General features: G+C 43.0%; 1 protein-coding gene across 1 annotated transcript in view; it reads left to right on the top strand.

Annotated features, from left to right (window-relative positions):
* The window catches only part of ELP4 (elongator acetyltransferase complex subunit 4), a 1,051,499-nt gene that overhangs the window by 361,125 nt on the left and 669,233 nt on the right, over positions 1-21,141 (top strand). The window contains exon 5 of the mRNA XM_069223479.1: positions 11,347-11,486. Within this exon, the coding sequence (XP_069079580.1) occupies positions 11,347-11,486 (140 nt within the window). The remainder of the gene's footprint in view (positions 1-11,346; positions 11,487-21,141) is intronic.

Below are 21,141 nucleotides of genomic sequence, written 5' to 3' on the forward strand. Positions count from 1 at the left end.
TAACAAAACCGAGGACTTAGATTGCTAGAACTCAAGATTGAGTCCCTGCAAGAGTGCAGTATTATATTTGTTTTTGTGCCTAGGGGTCTATTTTTTTTTTTAATTAAATACGACAAAGACACCCATCACTGTTTTTGTCCTGAGGTTCACATTGAGGGTGATAATGCCATTAAATCATGATGATTAGATTTTGGTGTGTGTAATCGATGCATTGACTCCAGAGTTCATCAGCATTTTACAGAGATGTTCTGGTTGAAGAATAATTTATGCTTTGGCTCAATAAGAGCATTGTGGGAAACTACAGTTCATCGGTACAATAAATCTAGTGTAGCTCCTAATTTTCAGCAGCTGGATGCAATAAGAGTGGTAGATTTGGAACCATTTCAGAACCTGAACTGTGGAAATTAATTCTGCAGTCAAGAACTTTTACCATCCAGTTATGAGCTGCAGTGTTGAATTCTTGTGAATCATTGAGCAGTAGAATTGGTAAGGGTCACCCACATCCATTATTATGATATATATTTAACAAAGAACTTTCAAGGTAGCTTCCTCTGTAATGACGGCAGCTAACATATTTGGATAGGCAGCATTCAGTAGCCTTTCTTAGGCAAGGTATGTTAGTTACTATTCTTAAAGAATGATGGGGTCAAAAGTGGACTTTTCAGAATGGTGAGTATCTGCCCCGTTTCTAGATCTTGCGGCACTTGAGAAAGGTTCCTTGATTGAGAAATGCATTAACAGATGCTAGGATTCTTTGAAAAGATGAAGATTAGATTTGATTTGATTAAATACACTGGAAGGGTCTCTTGAAACACTGTCTTAGATATTAACCCGATAAAATTAATTCAAAATTCCATCTGCCCTTGGAGCTCTATTATTGGCAAAAACGTTAATAAAGTTTTGAACCTAAAGTTATTTCTTATACGAATAAGTATTTGTAGCTCTTGTTAGCTTGTTGAAACTTAATAAAATTAAGGTGTTTATCCTTCTCCACATCAGACAAGAATATATACAGTCCCTTGTAATACTTCAAGAACGCATTTCGTATCTCCTCCTGATCCATTGTTAATGTAGTCTTTTGTTTTATATACTTTATTATGCAGCTCTTCATCAGTGCCATTATTTGCCCAAATGTTTTAGCAGTTACCCTCTCTATATCCGTGAGTATCTGGGTGCACTAAATGATACAGCTAGGTAGCCTTATCATGGAGTCCCCTCACAGAGACCCCTTTGGGAAAGAACAGTCTCATTTAGTTAACCTCCAGCTCAACCCTGGGTAGCTGTGGCTGTGAACATAAGGCTCAGTAAAGGAACTTAAGGCCTGATTACAAGTTTTGCGGTCCAGGGACTGCAGTGGCGGTGGTCTGACTGCCCCCGTGTTGGTGATCCGACCACCGTATTACGATGTTGGTGGTTTGCTGAACTAGAGGCTGCCGAAGTTCCATCAACACCACCAGCCATAAGCCTACTGCCTTGACGGTGGCTGGGGAAAATCAGCCATCACAGGGCGGTATAGGCAAGGGTACCGCCGTGCACATTACGATGTACTGTCCCACGGAGCCGACTGTGGCAGGAGAGGCTGTCTGCTATGAAGTGGCGGAATCAAAGGAAATGGGGTGCTACCACCCCCATTTCTTTATTTTCCCTTCAGTCTCCAATGTGGGCCCCTTTGTCCATGGTCCCCCGTTCACAGCAGCATCATCACCCCTGGAAATAAAAATACAGGCTAGTACAATTTACATTTTTCTGCCATTGACTGGACTGGGCATATGTGGCCTAGTCATCACCAATGGAATGGTACATGCACAAAGTATTTTGTACCTTTCGGTCAGCATGTACTCACCTGCATCAACACAAATGTAAAAAATGTACCTTGTATTGCTGACTATGTCCCCCGCTGGGCCACCGCCATCGAGTACACCGCTACTGGACCAGTGGTAGCATTATAATACAGAAGGCAAGAGACTGTTGACTTGGCGGTCCTTTTGGGACGGCCGCCTTGGCAGTCTGGCGCGCCGACCCTCAAACCTGTTAACAAGCACTTCGTGTAAAGCATTTTAACAGCACCACACAGCAGAATACAGAAATCACAAACCAATAAAAAGACACAACTTCACTTTCTAAAATTAGACGTTATTTGTAAGAATTTTTAAGAGTCCTTGATTATCAAAATCGGCTTGTGGGTTCCAGAGTTACAGATTTTAGGACTTTGAAATACTTTTAAATGCAACCACAAACAAGCATTGGTAAATGTAAAGTTTGACAACTTTTAGATAGTTTGAAAAAAATTAGTTATATTATTCCGGCCCAACTTGGGTGACCCAGTTCGACAGGGACGAGGTCTAGGGGGGCAGAAAGGGTACTTTGCACAGTTACCTGGCCACCAGAGTGATTTTAAAGCAAGTTTCCAACTTTAACATCTGACCGCCACAGGAAACAATGGAGTGGTACTGATGCTGAGGGATACAAGCAAAGATGCTCACAAGGATGTTTCGGTTGTGGTGCAGTCACTGGGGGTGTCTCTGCGGTGGTTCCTCTGTCCATGAGTGATATGGGGGCAAACCTGGTCACATGCATCGACGTCCCTCAAAGTCATATTTGCTGCAGTGGATGCACAGCTGCGGCTGTGCCACTGGCAAAAATACACCTCAGTTGGGAGCAAAAGATTTGGTGGGGGCTTGTGCCCTTGCAGTCCAACGATTCCAGCCTCTGACAGCTTTCCCGGGGCCATCAGACACGGATTCAGACTTTGGCTATCTCGGATTCCTTGGTTGGTGCTCTTGGAGACTTGTACCAGACAAACTTCCATGAGGGCTACCACTTATTCGAGTTGGGCTCTTTCTGCTCTTGTGTCCCTGTAGTGGATTTCAAGAGACACAACACCTGATCCTTAGAGCCATTGGAGTTAGGTAAGTGGCTAAATAGGTTTTCCGCGGTCAGGAGCCACAGGCAGGGTCCCAGCCTATTAGCCCAAAAGTGAGGCAGGTGCAGTTCTCTCAGCAGTGCAGCCTCTCTTTGCGCATTCCAAGGCCGGCAGGACAAGCCTTCTTCACCCCTTCTTCTTCTCCAAAGTTGAACTGGGGTTAAGGGTGCCAGGGGTGCCCATTTTATCCCAGAAACATGCCCACAGGGGACCACGCAGTCACTAGCCAGTGGGCTAGTGTGTCCCTTCCTACCTAGTGATGAGGTTCCTGTGATGTGTGGCACCTGGCTATCCCAGGGTGCCCCATTCTTGCCCCTCCCAAGATGACACAGCCCTTTCTTTGTCGTGAGGAGAAAGGTAGCCTACCCCGTGGGTGTGGCTGCAGTGGGCTACATACCCACAGGAAAACGGGTTCTATCATTGGTTTCCCTCTCTTGACCCTGTCTCCTATATGTCTAAAGGAACAAACGGCTTCCTGCTCAGGTGTGTTGTGGTCATCAGCCCTCCAAAGGCGGCTTCACCTTTGAAGCTCGCCTTTTGGCAAACACTCTTTGCAGCCTTCTTGGAGGAGGAGGTCACACCTCATTCCTCTTTGAATGCTTTTGTTCCAGGGCCTGTGAGTTGTTCACATGTCTCTCCAGGTGGTCAGAAACCCATCTGTCTGAATGGTCTTTGTGAGGCCACTGTTCTAGCTGGAAAGTTGCTTAAAATTAATAGTGACATTACATATGATCTGACCATCAGAACGGGTTAAAATTTCCCATTAGTTTGATACCTTACTTCACCTTGTTAGGTGGTCCCATTGAGGATTTAGACCCATTTAAGTTTAAACCTTTTTAACCTTTGTTAGTCGACGGGTTAACACATTCCGACAATTTGCAAGTATTGCTGGAAAGACATATTAAAACATATGTCCAACTTAAGAGTATATTGCTTCCTGCCAGAGGACTTTGTAATCCTGCTTTAGGGACGTCTAATATATACACTTAAGGGAAATGATCCCTTTGCCTTTAGGGATAATGGCGCAGTCGAGTTAGCAGTATGGCACACATCCCTTTCAGTCTGCAGTGGCAGGCTGAGGTGTCTTTCCCGTTTTGTACACACAGGATGGCACAAACAGTGCTTCAGTCCTGTGTGGGCACTCTGCCTTACATACCCCAGGTACCATATACTAGGGACTAATAAGTAAGGTTAATGCTTGACAATTGAGGATAACCAATAAACCATACTTTTGTGTAGGATTAAAACACTGGCACTGAGGTCTGGTTAGCAGGCCTCAGTGCACTCTAAAAGTTGAGAAATCAACAACATCAGTCCCAAACATTGAAACTGAACATGCAAAAAGATGCACTAATTTATAATATCCCTTCAAGCTATTATGTTACTCAGCTAGTATTTGATTTAATGTGATCTGTTATTCCTAAAGCTTTTCTTATAGTTGTTTCAAAAAGGTGATGTGCTTTGTTTTGGAATTAGTTATCTGCAATGACTTAAGTATTCAAGTTGTAACTGAATAGATATGTGTATTCTGCTCATGTAAGGCTTGTAAATATCCATAGAAATTAGGTGTCCCATTATATTTCAATATCACTAGAACGTCTGAGTCCATCTTAATCTAACAGTTTTATCTACCAACTTTAATATCATAATTCCTGTCACAGTGTGAGCAGTTTCCATGTTCTTCATTAAAGAAATCAGATGATGCAATGCTGCTATTCCTATGATTTTATTAATGATATTTCTGAAATACTTCACAATAGCAGTCAGTTCACTTTCTTCTAGCCAATTGGACTGACCACTACCCAGAACAAGCTTTTATTGCCAGACCGTTTTTTTTTTAAAGCCACAGTGGTTGTGTTGCAAAAGCATTCTAACAATGCTTTCTTCTACTCAGCTCAGGAATCTTTAGTTAACATTTCTGAGAATTATGGCTTTGAGACATTCTGCTAGAGGAAGGAAAGAAACTTGGCCAAGGATTGATCCATCCAACTCATATCTTTTAATGACTGCTTGCACTATCCATCTGCTGAGTGTGGCCAGTGAAGTTTCTAGCTCTGAGGGAGAACTGTAGCAACGACGGTATCGACTGTGTGTTGCTTCTAAGTACATCTGCTTTTCCAACTGAGCAAAGGGAGTAGGACAAAACTGTAAGAACAATATTGTGCAAGCCATGAAATGGGGAGTCTGTTTTCAGCTGAAACCGAGATAGCTGCAGGTCAAGCTTATTCAAAAAAAGTAAAAAAAATAAATAAAAAAAAACACTTCTGACACAAAAGTGCTGTTCTCTAGTACAGCGAACCCAACATTATGGTGAGAAAATAACATATTTGCCTGCCTTGATCCATGACCTCATGTACAAATGTGAGAAAACCTGGTGCCTCCTTATCGCCTATGTGAAAAGAGAGCAAGGTGCTGCAAGGGTCCCACCTGGAGTGGTATCTATCCTACGCAGTTCTGGCATCTGAGACTTATCCTGATAAGACAAGAGCACTTGAATGGTCCCGGTATAACACTTAACACTGATAACTGAGGTGCTGATCTGAGTCCGAAATTTCACTGTTTATTGAAATGGACAACTGGGCCAAGTCCCTATATGCACACAAATGACAACTTCTATACAACTTATCTAACCTTATCATTTGATTTCCTTCCAGACAATGTCATGTAGGTCAATGTTTTGTGTCTCCCACTCCCGTCCCAGTTTATTTGATTCTTCTTTTCTCCATTTTGAATTGTTCCACAATTTCTTTTATAAACTGTTCAAAATGAAGTGGTTGAAAAAGAACATATTGCAGGACATGCAAGAAAATGCAAGAGAAGGTGAATTGCCTACTGTATTCATGTTGCCAAATCTTTTCAGTAAGAGCAAGAAAAACAATGTATTTTGAGCTGTCCCCAGCAGAGTGAAAATGAATCTGCCGAGTGACATCAATAGAACTAAAACTACGAAGCGCAGTGGGAAACCATCAGGTAAAAAATGTCACATTTGGGATCCTTGTCACTAAAATAGAGACACTTTATTTTGTGCTGCTAATAGTGTAGAACTGCATGTTAAAAACAAATGCTCATTTTGATGGCGGCTGTACACAGAGAGCACCCTTGGAGCATCCCATTTATGGCAACACAACATAAGAAATCTAGGCCAAGAAATAGTAGCACAGATGTTAAGAAACCTGCATGTTGGAAGTTGAGTATCATAACTCTGACAGAATCTGTAGGAATGACTTAACTATCTGTTACAGCAATAGAATCCATGATCCACATAGCAAGGATGAAATGAGTGGGGAAAAATGCATTCTTTTAAATTGCAAACAGATTAAACTGTGACTTACAACCACAGATATGAATATAATTGAAGTCTGAGGGAGTGGAGTGACTACTGTTCCTAGAATGAAAAGAGATATTTTAAGGTGCCCTTTCCCCGAGCATGTAGAACCATGAAAGACATGAGTATGCTCTCTACCGAAGTGCGCATTTCTTGAGCCACTTTCCTCAAGACTGGACATCCTATGCCTTGGATTTATTGATATATGCTATCAAGACCTGACAGTCCACCCATATTAATGAGGCCTGTCCGGGTATCTGGGAAGAGAAACCGTAAACCCGGTAGTTCAGTTTTATGACTGACATCTGTCTTGAAAATCAGTAGGGGAGACAGCTGGAGACACTGTTCAAAAGGTGAAATGAATCTCACCTATCAAGTGCTTCTCAAATATCCAATACATGTGGAATTAGGAACTAGTGCTCACTGAACTGACATGAATTGATCAACAAGTTCAGATGATAATGCACCCAAAGTGCCACACATGAAGTGGTTACCAGTGGAACTGGCAGGTATCACTTATTTTTCGAAAAGAGTGGCACTTTATACACCACTGAGCTCAGCAAAGCCAGATGTCAGGGCCTGGGAAGCAGCATACTGCTGTGGTCTTTACAAAAGTGACATTAGGTCTAGAATAAGATTCAGATTGAGCACTGCAGACGTTGAAGTTTCTTTTATCCCTTTGTGCGTCTCTTTGATGTCTTCCTTTGCCTTGAAGAGAAGAGGATCTCTTCTGTTTAAAATCTAGCAAATCTCCTGGTGGATGAATGACTTATTGTATCATGTATGCATTCTTAGTCTGTGTCTGGATAGAATTATTTCCATGACTTTAGGAGCAGGGAAAGCTTGGTATATATTCATGCCTTCTCTGTATGTAGCAAACTTGAATGATTTCTTCACTTTTAAAAAGTTTATGAGAACCCTTCATTAAAGGTGTAATTTTAATCAAGCACGAGGTCGCAGGGTTTGTTGACAGTGATTGGACAGACCTCAAAATGAGTTTCCGGTTTGAATCATCCTCAGCTCCTAGTTTAAAGATAATGATGATTCCCACTGGATGAATTCCAGAAGATGACCATCAATTAGAGACCTGGTGATATTGTTATTCCTCAGAGAGCAGGATGTCACAGCATTGGGTTTTTGGGACTGACTCTGCTTGAGCTGTGTAACAGAGGAAGGCACCTTGAAATCAAACCTGTCTATTCAAAGGTCAGTTTACTGACTATGCCGATATTGAAAGGCTACCCAACTGAACAAATAATGCTCTCTCTCTTGTGCATCAGTCTGTTGATGATCTAATGTTAAGTTGATTACCTCATTATTCCGTGTAGATGAAGTTCATATTTTTTGGGACTAGGGAAGACAAGAGTAGCATCAAATTCCACAGCCTAAACAACGCAGTTGATTGTGCTGTAATTCACTAATCAAAATGAAATGTGGAAGGGTTAACTTCACAATTCCTATTATTTAGATATGTTATTGTAGGAAAATTCCTCTTATTGTATGGTCACTTGCATTTTTTTCTGGACTCTTGCTGCTGGTTTTTTGACTGTGCGCCCTGGGGTACTACTAACTAGACCCCTGTGCATGTGCACTCGCCCATAAAACATCTTGAAAGTGGCTATTCCTGACTGGCATATTTAACTTACCTAGAAGTCCCTACTTTAAGGTACAAAAGTGTACATAAAGCCTATAAGTTAAATGTTGCTAGCAGACTGCAGCACATATTGTGCTACCACTAAAGTGGTCATGCAAAGCATGCCTCCAAGTGTGCCCTGTAGCATGGGGAGGCAGTTTTGAAAGTGACAATGGGATGTGGCAAAATAAACCTTTTGAGAAGCCAAAACCATCCTTTTCAAAACGTATAAGTCAGCCTACATGCCTATAGGGCAGGGTGCATGTACTTGAAAAGTGCAGCATGTGTACGTACATGACTTGGCAGTGAAAAAAATCTCCTAAGTTAGTTTTCACTGTAGTAAGTCTGCCTCACTGGGTTGCATTATCACACCTTATAATGCTTGGCTTCAATTTGGCAACAGCTAGACAAATGATTCAAGGACTAATTTTAATGGTAATTCAAATCCCAATTTAACAGTAAAGTCGGATTCTAGATTACTTTCATGAAAATTAGACTTTAATTGTCATTTTCCTTCCTGAACCAATTGTGCCTTTCTGTCAGTGTTCAGTTTCACCTGTCTGTTGATGGCTCTCGTGTGGTGTACTGTGTATTGCTCCCAGACAGTGACAAAGGGCTTGGGCGCGGGGAGATGTTTTCTCCCTGACAAGATGACCATCTGGACTGTGCCCAGGAACTTAATTAACTTCCAAAGGTGCCTAACTATCACAGGCAGATATAGCTCACACCTGGTCCTGCCTCTTCTGTTGACCTGCTAGACAGCCAGGCCCCAATCCCAGTGGTAGAGGGGCTGCCCCATAGCTTGTTTTGAGTGAAGGCTGCGTAGGGTTTGCCCATTATAGTAGCCACACCAGTAGCCACACCTTGAGAAAGGCACAGGGAGCTCTACACAGGTGAAGAACATTTCTGCCAGGTTGGTTTTAAGTAGAGAGGGGCACTGTAGGATAGTTTATTGTAAAACACACAGGAAGTGTCGCAAACATAGGTAGGGCCACCCTGGAAACAACCTTTAACCCGTTGTCAGGCAGAGCAACACTTCCTCGGGATCTGTATGAAGCTCAACAGGGCCCACCGCCAGATACCTCAAAATCTGAATGCTCTTATAGTGCAGATTTTTGGAGTGAACTGGTGAGGGGAAGGGTGTGGAATGGGGTCAGCAGGAAAGGAGGCCTGTAAGAAAAAACAATGATACAACTCTGAATATACTTGCTATTCATTCATAGCAATTCTAGAAGACTTGTGTATATGAATATCCCAGAGCGGGATTCATTTACCACTTTCCATAAACTTCGGTTCCTACGGGCAAATATGAGCTGTCCTCATCAAAGAAACTAAACTCTCGTAATCTCTGCTGTCAATTCTGCTCAAGATTTGTGCCGCAATTTTCAAATGAATTCACTGCACTCGCATTTATACATATTATACCATCATTCAGACTTATAACCTCAATATGAATCAATGATTCCTAAGCCAATCTACACTCCACAGCAATGGCAAAATGTCAAGCAACTCAATAAATGGTTCATTAATTGTCAGTAACCGTTCGATTTGCAATAATCTCAAAGCGCCAAGTCAAACGAACCTTGCGCTTGTGTTAATTCGGGTTAAACACTAACATTCCATATGCCTTACCGTATAGAACACGGCCTGTTCTGTGATTGCGCGTAATGGGAAACAACTTCTTTATTCCCGTGCGCGCTCCGCTGAAGAGGAAGAGATGACCAGGAAGCCAGAAGTCAATTTATCGCAACCGCAATAAAACTGGAGGCGAAGAGGAGAAGGCTCTTCTAAGCCGGAACCTCACAGAGGAGGACGAAATCAGCACAGGGAACCATCTGACCTTCAAGAGGAATCCAGAAAAGGATGGTGAGCATCGGTTGCTGGGGCGGGGCCGGTTTTATACTAGGTGCCACACCCAAGATGGTGGATGTAGACAGTCTCCTACAGACTACTACAAAAGCGATAGAGAATGAAGCAGCACAACTCTATCACACAGCTGTATTGATCAACAAACATTTGTCTAAAAATACAAGACATGCAATATAATACCACAGTATAATATCATAAGGTATGCCATAAGGTAACAAAACAGATTAATAGGAAAACGAGCAACAAGACCACCAGTTGGCTTTGCAGGCGGCTTCATGAGCTTTCCCACAAGATGGTTTGGCACACAATGGAAATAATGAGCGTGCAGGCAACTTAGCTGGGGCGGACCCTAGATCGCGCACCAGCCGTGTTCTGACACCCATTGGTTAGGAAGTAGGCATAGGTTCCCCCCACCCAAAGGCTGGCACTGCGCATAAATTTGGCACCACTGTAGCCCTCTTGGGAACACCTCTGGATCTGTGGGAGACAAAGGGTTGCATCTGCTGTTGTTATCTCTGAGGAGATCCCAAGGTCTGGATCTGCTACCACTTCTACCTAGGTCTAAGTAGTGGACTCCAAAGCTCAGTTTGCTGTCCTCCTATTAAGCTACAGATACACAAATGCTGAAAGAAGCGTACTTTCCTGAAGAGCCTAGCTGACTAGTTCCAACTGGATCTGCCTTGAACCCTGCCGTTGTCTTCTACTGAAATGAGTCCTGACCCCCTGAGTGGTGTCCCTGAGGTCCTGGGGCACTTAAATAAGTGTCAGAGGATACTCCTCCTGCCTAACCATAAACTCTGGGACTTAAAAACGTTTTGAGGGATTTTTGCCTTGAGAACTGACAGAAGACCGCCACCAACCTTCCAAGTCAATCAAATGAAGGTGTGTTGCTGCTAAGCCAAATATTCAGTTTGTTCCTGCTCGGACCTTTTCCACAGCAGCAAATCCGTTTCCATGTTAACAAATCAGGTTTGCAGAACTTCACAGATTTTCTGTCAGAATTAATCAATTACCAGGCAACCTCCCAAACCACAAACCAGCCTAGACATTGTAGCGGTGGTAGCATCGGGCAACACCAGATGGTGTCTCTTTGCCACCCCTTTGGTATCTATGATAAGATGTATTGCAGCTTGCAAGGTGTAATATGGGAACTAAAGTTAGTGATTCTTCAGTCTGACTCTTCCCCATTTGCCCAGACTGGCTCTTACACATGCCCCATATTTGCTACTACACATCTGGTATGGTTGCCTCACAGTATACCATGTCACTACTCAAAATAACTTGATGTATATAGTACTTAGCACTGCTTCGGAATATGCAAACTTCTCTCATTAGGAAATGTACAAAAAAAGATGTGGCTTGGTAGCTCTTTTTGGGGAATGAAAAGCAAAGCATTGACTTAGAAGGAATCTCACATGAAATATATATTTTTTTTTTGTTTAGTGGCATGGGTGTATCTCTTGTTTTCTCTGTGGGGATTTACCCAGTTGTTAATGTCACAACGTTACCTCTATTTGGAGGTGCTGTGTAATATCTGTGCAACTTATTGGATATCAACAAAAAAGGGGGAAATAACCGTACATTTGTATTTTACAGGGCACTCCAGTAACTACTTCGAGGTTTGGCCATTATTATGATGTAACAAAAGCAATGTCTCCTGAAATGCTCCAGTCAGTCCAAAGTAACTGCTTTTTCCTTGCTGAAGAAACAACTCTAGACTCAGACCCTTCAGTTTGGTAAGTTACACTTTTTGATATTAATAGGTAATAATTCTTTAGGCAAACAGGGAATTTCTCTTTCTACAACAGTAGTGTCTACAAATGTGTATGATGTACATGTGTCTGACCCCATTTGATGAGCCGCAAGTCAGGCAAAGCTTACTGGGCCTCAGCCATGGTAGTCAAGGTAATTTTCCATCGTTGTCCTGGGACCCGTCCTGCTATGGCTCTGGAAACCTAGACAAGTACTAACCGTTTCTACATTTGATACTCAGGGTAGTTGGAGTCATCAGTCACAGGCTTCACCGGGAGGTTGTGGGAGGTGTTCAAGCTCAGCACTCAACAATTAACCAGCATACACAATATAGTATACAGCCCAGTGCTTGTCTTTTCAGAAAAAAATTACTTTAATCACTAATCGTATACAGTCCAATTAGCTGGACTAGGTAGTGCCTCTTGGTGCTTTTCTCCCTTTTGGTGCTATATCCTAAGTTCCTCCGCCTTTACCCCTCCCAGGTGCCCTCTTTCTGGTGCCCTCTTTCTGGTGCCCCTCCTCCCCACACTATAGGAACTGTGTAAAGTGTGAACCAAGCATAGGTACTGTTGTTACCTACTCAGTTCATGTTGTTCATCAAGTCTTAACCCTTGTGGTGTATTGGATAGACACAAGATTGAGCCCTCACTCTATGGTGGCCCCTTCCCATCTGCTGTGGAGGTGGCGGTGAGCAGTTTACAAGGCAGCAGAGTCTGATTTTGTCGGAGTAGGTGCCTACTCTCTTTAGTTTTCTGATGCTGCATTTCCAACACAGGTGTGGATTGAACCCGGCAGTCTCATTTAACTGTGGTGATGTGTAACTCTCACTCTGCCCTGAGCCAATGGCAGACAAATACCCAAATGGGCCAGTGGCAGTCAGGGCAGTTGCAGCCCTGATCTGGGTTGAGGTGGGTTCAGCCCCAACTGTGCCTATGACGATCACACAGTTGTCACCCCTGTCCGGGCCTATGATTCTCATGGCAAATGTAGCTCCTGTCTGAGACTATGATGATCACAGAAGTTTTAACCACCATCTAGGCATGCAGTGTTTACAAAAGTTGTAGCCTTTCCTTTCAGGAACCAAGGTGAGCGATCAGGACTCTGTCACACATATTCCTCAGACACCAGAGACACTCTGGGCCTCTCTTCCTGGACAGTCTCTCCTCCTGCATGGCCAGACAGACTCCTTCACTCTCAGCAGGCAGCCAAGCTTCTACTGCTTCAGTGAGATCCCTAGTTCTTCCAGCTGATAGTAAAGACTTCCGGCAATGTTCACTCACTCTGGGAGATGGGCTGCCAGGCAGACATCCGTGCCGGTTGCACTGCAGCCCTTTAAATACTCTGTGGAACACCAGGACTTCGAACTGGAAAACAGTGGGGTGGTTTGGGTCTTCTTTTTATACACAGCTTCTAGAAATTGGATTTTAATCCTTTAGGAAGCTGGCTCTGTATATACTATATCAAAATGAGATATAGTGTGCACAGAGTCCAGGGGTTCCTCAGAGGATTAACAGAAGCTAAAGTAGATAATACTAATGTTCTCTTTTGTGGTGGTGTGGTCGAGCAGTTAGACTTATCAGAGGGTAGTGCAAAGCATTTGTTGTACTCACACAGAAAATAGAAGAAGCACACACTCAATGACTTAACTCCAGACCAATGGTTTTCATATAGCAAAAATATATTTTCTTAATTTATTTTTAGAACCACCAGATTCAAGTGGCAGGTAAGTACTTCACTAGATTCATATTTCACACATATATCAACAGTACTTTGTTTGAAATCGATAAGTTATAAAGTTTTTGAAATATTAGCAATAATATGTTTTAAAAATGCAATTTTCAGAAACAGTTCCTGGGGGAAGAAATGTAAGTTCGATTTACAGTTAAGTACTTGACTTACAGTTCCAGTCTCCAGGGGTTAGGAAGTCCACCCCTGGGGGTTCAAGCTAACCCCAAACACCCAGCACCAGCAACACGGGGCCGGCCGGGTGCAGAGGTCAAAGTGTAAGCAAATTTAACATGGGCTCCTATGGAGACTGGTGGCACTCGGAATCAGATCTGCAGTCCTTTTTCTTCTTGTCAAGTCGCCAGGAATCTGGTGAGATGGGTTCAGGGAAGCCCTTAAATACAAGATTTAGGGGCATTACAGGGGTCCGAGAGCCTTAGCCAATGCCTACTGTCTCTGAGCGTGACTACACCCTTCCTGTGTCCACTCCCTTTGGGGAGGGGGGCACAAACCTAACCTTATTGGTCCCTGTCCTCCAAACCAAGATGGAGGATTCTGCAGGGAGGGGGTCACCTCAGCTCTGGACACCTAAGGGGTGGTCTTAGCTGAGGTGTGGGGGGGGGGACACACTCCTCGCTGTTTTCCTAATTTTCCCACCGGACTTGCTGCCAAAAGTGGGGCTTTGTCTGGGGAGCGGGCAGCTACACTAGCTGGAGTGCCATGGGGCACTGTAACACGAGGCTTGAGCCTTTGAGGCTCACCGCCAGGTGTTATAGTTCCTGCAGGGGGGAGGTGTGAAACACCTGCACCCAGGGCAGGCTTTGTCTCTGACCACCGAGAGCACAAATGCTCTCGCCCCATGTGGTCAGAAACTTGTCTGAAAGTGACAGGCTGGCACAGACTGGTCAGTCCTGCACTAGCAGTTGGGCTAACATACAGGGGGAATCTCTAAGATGCCCTCTGGATGCATTTTTTCAATAAAACCTACAGTGGCATCAGTGTGGTTTTATTGTACTAAGAAGTTTGATAACAAACTTCCCAGTATTCAGTGAACCCATTATGGACCTGTGGAGTTTGTAATTAAAAACTCCCAGACTATATACTCAATATGGCTACATTACACTTGCAATGTCTAAGAATGTACTTAGACACTGTAGAGGTATATTACTCATGCAGCTGTGCCCTCACCTGTGGTATAGTGCACCCTGCCTTAGAGCTGGAAGGCCTGCTAGAGGGGTGATTTACCTATGCCACAGGCATTGGACTGTGCCTTTTTCTCCCCACCAGCACACACAGGCTGCAAGGCAGTATACATGTGCTTGGTGAGGGGTCCCCTAGGGTGGCATAATACATGCTGCAGCCCTTTGGGACTTTCCCTGGCCACAGGGCTCTTGGCACCATGGGTACCTTTTACAAGGGACTTAACTGTGTGCCAGGGGTGTACCAATTGTGGAAACAAAAGTACATATTTTGGGAAAGAACACTGGTGCTGGGGGCCTGGTTAGCTGGATCCCAGCACGCTTTCAATCAAAGTTGGCATCAACACTAGGCAAAACGTGTGGGGGGGGAATAACCATGCCAACAGTGGCACTTTCCTACAAATCCATTGTCTCAAACTGCAGGACTTGTTTGGGGTGGTTCTTCTTTTAGGCATCAGCTGCAGGCTGCTCTCCAAACACAGTCTTTGTGTGTAAAGTGATGCTTCTCAAATTGGATATCAGTAGGGCAGTCTCCAGCCCGACACCCACAACACGTGCACAATGAGGTTTGAAGTTTCGGCATCTGGCTGACATCAGGTAGCAAACAAAAGGCAGGCCTGACCTACAAACTTTCTCACGTCACGCAACAGAATGTACTTTCCCATGCCCCACCCCTTGCCATCCACCACAGGCAGTGCTTGGGAAGACTAATCAGGGGCTGCTTGAAATTTGTAGCCCTGCCTCCACCCTCCCTGCTTCAGTTTTTGGGTCTCCAGCTACCAGCCACAAGAATGTTGGCCATACAGTTCCACTGTCTGGGACAACTCTCCTCACTCTCCATTTTATACTAAGTCCAGGGGCATCCAGAATGGATCATACTTTCCCATTTATTAGGTCTCTCAACCACACAGTTACCACCACACGTGTTACCCGTTCTGCACTTGACATATATCAGGAATGCCATTGCGATGTTCTTGGCATACACATTATAGTGGAACTTTACCAAAGTGGAGCCAGCAGGCCTCACTCCCATAGACACAGTTAAAAAGGTGTGATAATACCATTGATCCTTCTAAAAACATTTGCTGCCATGAATGTTCCATGCACTTTACCAAGGACAGAGACAGTAGTCTTCATTTCATAATAAGGGCATACTTGAAACACCTCTCCAGTTCAACTCACAGGTCCAGGACCCCTCCCCCCCCACCCTAGTCAGGCCTAGGACTCTGTGCACATGCTTATATTAGTCTGCTACCAGAGCCAGACTAAAAGTCAGGATACCAGATTTACAGCAGGGCTCTCTGAGTAGGGGACCATGTCTGTATACCATGCAGGGGACAGAACTGTTCCAGTAACCTGTTACTCAGGAACAAGTGTAGTTCAACCTATTACACATATTCCCTAAATCCCTTTGTTAACCCATTGTATCAACCCAGTGACTATGGCCCTCATTTCTAGGTAGGATGCCTTATTTGAGCATGTCCACCTTGGTTCTGGACACTATTCTCTTGAAGCAGCTTTCTTACATGTGGCGGAAGCAACTACAGGAGAAAAAATAATCCACTTTGAAAGGTCAGGAATGTTATCACTGATGGTATTCATGGAGATGTTCATCATAGTAGAGGGCTAATTCCAAGAATAACATAATCTAATGTGCCCTGCATGCTGTGAATGTTGCTCCAGCACGCAGGGGACATTCCAAGTGTTTTCAGTCTGAGATTACCATAGTTGGTACGGCGGTCCCAGAGAACAGGCCATTTAACTGATATCTTGCCTACCAAAACAGAGTTTTCCAGATGGCAGAGCCAAATGCATCTCTGCCATCAATAATGCCAGCTTTTCCAAGTTGGGTGGACAGAAATCAGTTTTTTGGCGTAATATTTCATCCCATTTAGAGCCTTGACATCACTTGTAAACGGGGCTGTGTGTCTGAACCACAAAGAATCTCTGTGTTACATGTGATTCTACATAACTGAATATAACTGCAGAATTGCCCTATTAATTTTTTTTTTAATACGCCAGCAAATACAATGGGTTATTTCACAACTTACGTAGCTTATAGAGATGTATCCATTTGGTGGGAGTACCAGTTCGCCAATTCAACTGCCAAATAAACCTTTTATGGAAGGATCTTTGGCTTACAAGGGGATGTAACATGCTTATGCTTGAGATGGACAGAGGCTGCTGACGAGACGTATACAGACACTAATCCCTGTGTTGATAACCATAACAAGGTTGTAAGAAGGAGAGCCATATAGAATTGCACCAGTTAAGGGTTCAGAATGCTTTGTTAACACTTAGAAAGCAAAAAGCTCTAAAAGTACTGAACTCAAGCAGAACAACTAGATGTGCTGTCATCAAAAGAGGCAGAACAGCTTAAATCTCTAGAGTATCGCTTTTAAGGATAGTAAAGATGAGGTTCAGAACACAATGCAGCCTTTTTGGGACATCTAGTATACTAGTAAGAACAGGCGTATGCCATGTTAGAGGTCACTTTCTCTGATTTGAAACCTAAAGATTTCCTCCCAAAACTAGGCAGTTGAAAGATATAACATTGGAAAGGGAATACTGTAAGGATATTGTGTGTAATGGCTTTTTCTGTGTTCTTATAATGTTACATACAACACAAGCTTTGCTGTATGTTAACTTGGTCACTTTGTTTGCAGTGAATGCTTTAATGTGTGTGTGCAAAGCAGTCTAAAGAAATAAGAATGCTAATTTTTAACCAGAACCGTACAAAATATGTACTTGCCACTTTTTCCGAGACTCATGGAACGTTCTGTTAAGTTCCGCTTTGAAGGATGGAGTGGGATATAACAGCAGTAAGCCCTCCTTGCTCCATAGTGCATCTTATACACAAAGACATTTACGATATCAGTATTAGCGTTGGAGTTACACAGATGGACCGGCTGCTGGAGGGATGTTGAAATACTGAGTTCTGACTTTAGGCCTGACATCATGAAAGATATATGTAGAGTTTTATGACAACATAAACTCACGAATCCAACTGTGCTGTTAATCTGCTAGTTATAATTTTGGTAGGAATTATACCAAATTTATTGGATTTAAAGGATAGAGTATGATTTCACCATATCTATCCTTCAACCTTTTGTACATATTATCCGCTAAACTGTTTATCATCTTCATAATTGTTCTTATGAAATATGTAGAAGAATAGTGTTTCATACATAATTATATAATGTAAACGGCCAATACTATATGTGTACTGATTTTAGGGTTTAAGTGATTCTCTGACAGGTTTTGGGTGACTCCTAACACTCATACCCATATGAGCATATCCCAGCCTGAGGGGTGAAAGGTAACTGCCAATTTTCCTCTTCTCTAAAAATGTTGCATTTTCCATTTGAAGCTCAGGAAATGTGGCAGGCATGGCCCCAAGATTTTTGTGAAATCATAAGGGAGTAATGATCCACCCATAAAGCATTGCACATTCAGAGTGAAATGCTGAAAAGATGTGACAGAGTTCAGGACATTTAACAACTGGTGCACATAATCCTCTGTGATCCTGTCCTCCAGAAGGTTGTAAATGGATGTCAGAGCTCAATGTAATAATGACTGGAATGCGTGAGGACCTGCTCTTACTGAGGAGACTGGTGAAGGCTGTATGACTTCTTTAAATCAATTTTTTTTATTGTATCTGCTGTGATAAGTGGGCCCTACTATATATTGTATTCTGTGCCAATTCTAGGAGTGTGGTCAATCTCTGGCATATAGGAATGTCCCTTAACTCTACAAAGACTTATTTCTCTAGGCTCGTGCCTGCAGGACTTTTGTGCTGCCATTTATCTTGGTGCAAAAGATGTAGTTTTGACTATAAATATGTTCTGGGGTTTCAGTGACCAACTGGAATTAGATGTTTCCTTGTCCCCAAGACATCTTCTCAGTTGGTATTTCGTTGTGGTTTACACTTCCCTCAGTGTGTCTTTGTTTACACATTGGGCTTAAATTCCATTGCTTTGTAAACTAGTCTCAATGAAGTAGATCTTGTTGATGCTCATTTTTGGAATGCGCTCAAGGTGCAGTCACTTATTGTCTGTGGAAACAACATATCAGACCATGCTGATTGTCTCTGATTACTCACTTGCCTTCCTGTTTGCAGTATGTACGAATTTGCAGTTGCAAAAGTAGTGTTCCAGGTAGCTGACTCAATGGGGTGAAGTTTCATTCATTGAAGATTTTTTGAGCATTTTGTTAAGCTTTTGGAGGATCAGCTATTTTTTTGAGGCGATCAGCCTCCAAGAGGAGGTGGGAGTGGAAACCACTAGACACCAGGAATGTTATTTTGTGTGTGTGTGTGTATATATATAATATGCTGAGGTGCGCCCCCTTGGGCAAGGGTTTCTCCCCAATGTTTGGGGACATGTTAAGGTCATTTTCCCCCCTGGCCTGGGGTAGAACAGCCATTTTGTAGGCTGATCTGCCCCCAAGGGTGGGAGGAAAACCACTGGACACCAGGGAATGTAACATTAGTGAATGTTGGCGATCGGCCCCTCAGTCAAGGGTCGCTCCTCATTTCTGAGCCCATATTTTGGCTGTTTTCTGCCCTCGTTGCGGCAGACCAGCCATTTTGTATGCCAATCTGCCTCCAAAGGGGTTTAGAAAACCGCTGGACACTAGTTATTGTATCGTATATGTATGCTGGAGAGCAGTCCCTTGGGCAACGGCTGCTTCCCAATTTTGGAGACATGTTTTGACCATGTTCTGCTCCCTTCCCCGTCCCCAAGGAGCAGATCAGCCATTTTGTGGGCTGATGTGTCCCAAAGGGAGGTGGAAAAGTACCTGACTCTAGGGAATGTAACATTGGTGTTTGTTGGGGAGCAGCCCCTTGGGTAAGGTGGTTCCTCATTTTGGGGCACATGTTTGGCTGTTTTCTGCCCTCCCAGGGACAAATCAACCATTTTTTAGGCCGATCTGCCCATTACAGAAATGTTAGAAAAGTGTTTTTCTTAGTTAAAGTTTGAGGTTTGCAAGGGCTTCTGGATAAGAAAATCTGGTGAGAGCTACGCAAGTTGCCCTTCCCTGCATTCCCCCAGTTTTCTAGTTTTCAAAAAGACCCCCAAAATCCACAGCTAGCCACGTTGCAAAAAAGGGTCAGTTTTGAACTGAAAAATATTGCATTTTGGCACCATTCCTGTCACTGCCAGTAGCCCAGCCATTCTTGCTTCCTGCAGATTTCAAAACTTTCCATCACAGAAATGTGAGGAAAAATTATTTTTAGTCTGTTTTAGGTTTGCAAGGGCTTCTGGGGTAAGAAAACCTGATGAGCCACACAAATCACCCCACCCTGTATTCCAGGTGTCTATTTTTCACAAATCTGCAGGCTTGCCAGGTTTCGCTAGGTGCTGGCTGAGCTAGAGCCCAAAATCCACAGTTAACCACATTGCAAGAAAGAGGGGCATTTTTCAATGAAAAAATGTGATGTGTTCATGTTACGTTTTGGGCCCTTTCTTATAGCGGGCACCAGGCCTACCCATACAAGTGGGGTACCAGTTTATAAAGAGACTTAGGGGAACCCAGTGTTATAGAACAAGTGTTATTACCATTTGTATTTCTCTGCATTTGTGCCTTTCAAATGTAAGCCAATATGTAAGAGAGAAGACATTTTCAGAAATGCCCTCTGAATCACATGCTAATATAGGTACACACAAATTCAGAGTTAATTAAATAACCATTGCTCTTGTGCTCCACGTCTTGTCTCCATATCAGAAATACATAGGTTTCCTTGATACCAGTTTTTCACTCTTTATATAAATTGGTCTGTGCCCTGTACACAATGAAAAATCATTGTAAGGTGCATCTCAGTTATTGGCTGTGGGCCCCCTGGGTGTTTGAAAACCTAAAAACCCTATATATGGCCGAAACTAGAAGGATCTGGTGAATGTAATGGTATATTTCTTTTGTAAATGGGTCATTGTGACAAGAAGTTACAAATGAAAACATTGTCACAAATGGATGTTTTTCCTACTCATTTTCAATATTTTTTTAATTTTAAGAGTTACTTTCTTTGGGAATCTCTTGAGGGATTTACACAAATGGCCCCTTACTGAATTCCGAATGTTGTCTACTTTTCAGAAAGCTATAGCCCATAGATTCACAGTGGTTTCTAACACAAATTGGAAGTAGTTTGAAAACACAAAACATAGGTAAAATGGGCTACCTCTTTGAAAAACACCAGAACTGTGGTAAAGATAATAGTTCTTTTGATTCAGCTCCGCATGTTCTTGAAAGCCGGGAAAATTGTTACTTTAGCACAGCAAACCTTTAGTTTATGCCATAGTATTAGGAAAAGAAACAGACACTTTTGTGGGGAGCACTTTTTTACCAATTTTCCCCAAAAACTCAAAAAGTATTTTTTTTTGGCTATTTTCTCAGTCCTTTTTATGGTACCTTTAGAAAAAAAGGACACACATTTGGCGTGGATGCCTTATGTGGAAACAATGCTATGGTTACCGAAGTGCAAACTGCCTCAAATAACCCTCCCCCCCAAAAAAACAATAAAACAAAAAAAAGATTGGCATTCTAGTGGAGTAAAGGCTTAGCAGCGAAGGGGTTATGCACTCTGTATAGTTGGTTATAAAAATCGGTTACAGTTCGATTGCATTGTTTTTGCGAAATTGATGCAGAAACTTGCACCCAGCTCACTTACTGAGGGGTTCACGTTACCAAAAGGCATTCTAGATGTTTTAGTAGTGGT

This window comes from Pleurodeles waltl, chromosome 3_1, assembly GCF_031143425.1.
Source record: "Pleurodeles waltl isolate 20211129_DDA chromosome 3_1, aPleWal1.hap1.20221129, whole genome shotgun sequence".
Classification (NCBI taxonomy): Eukaryota; Metazoa; Chordata; class Amphibia; order Caudata; family Salamandridae; genus Pleurodeles; species Pleurodeles waltl.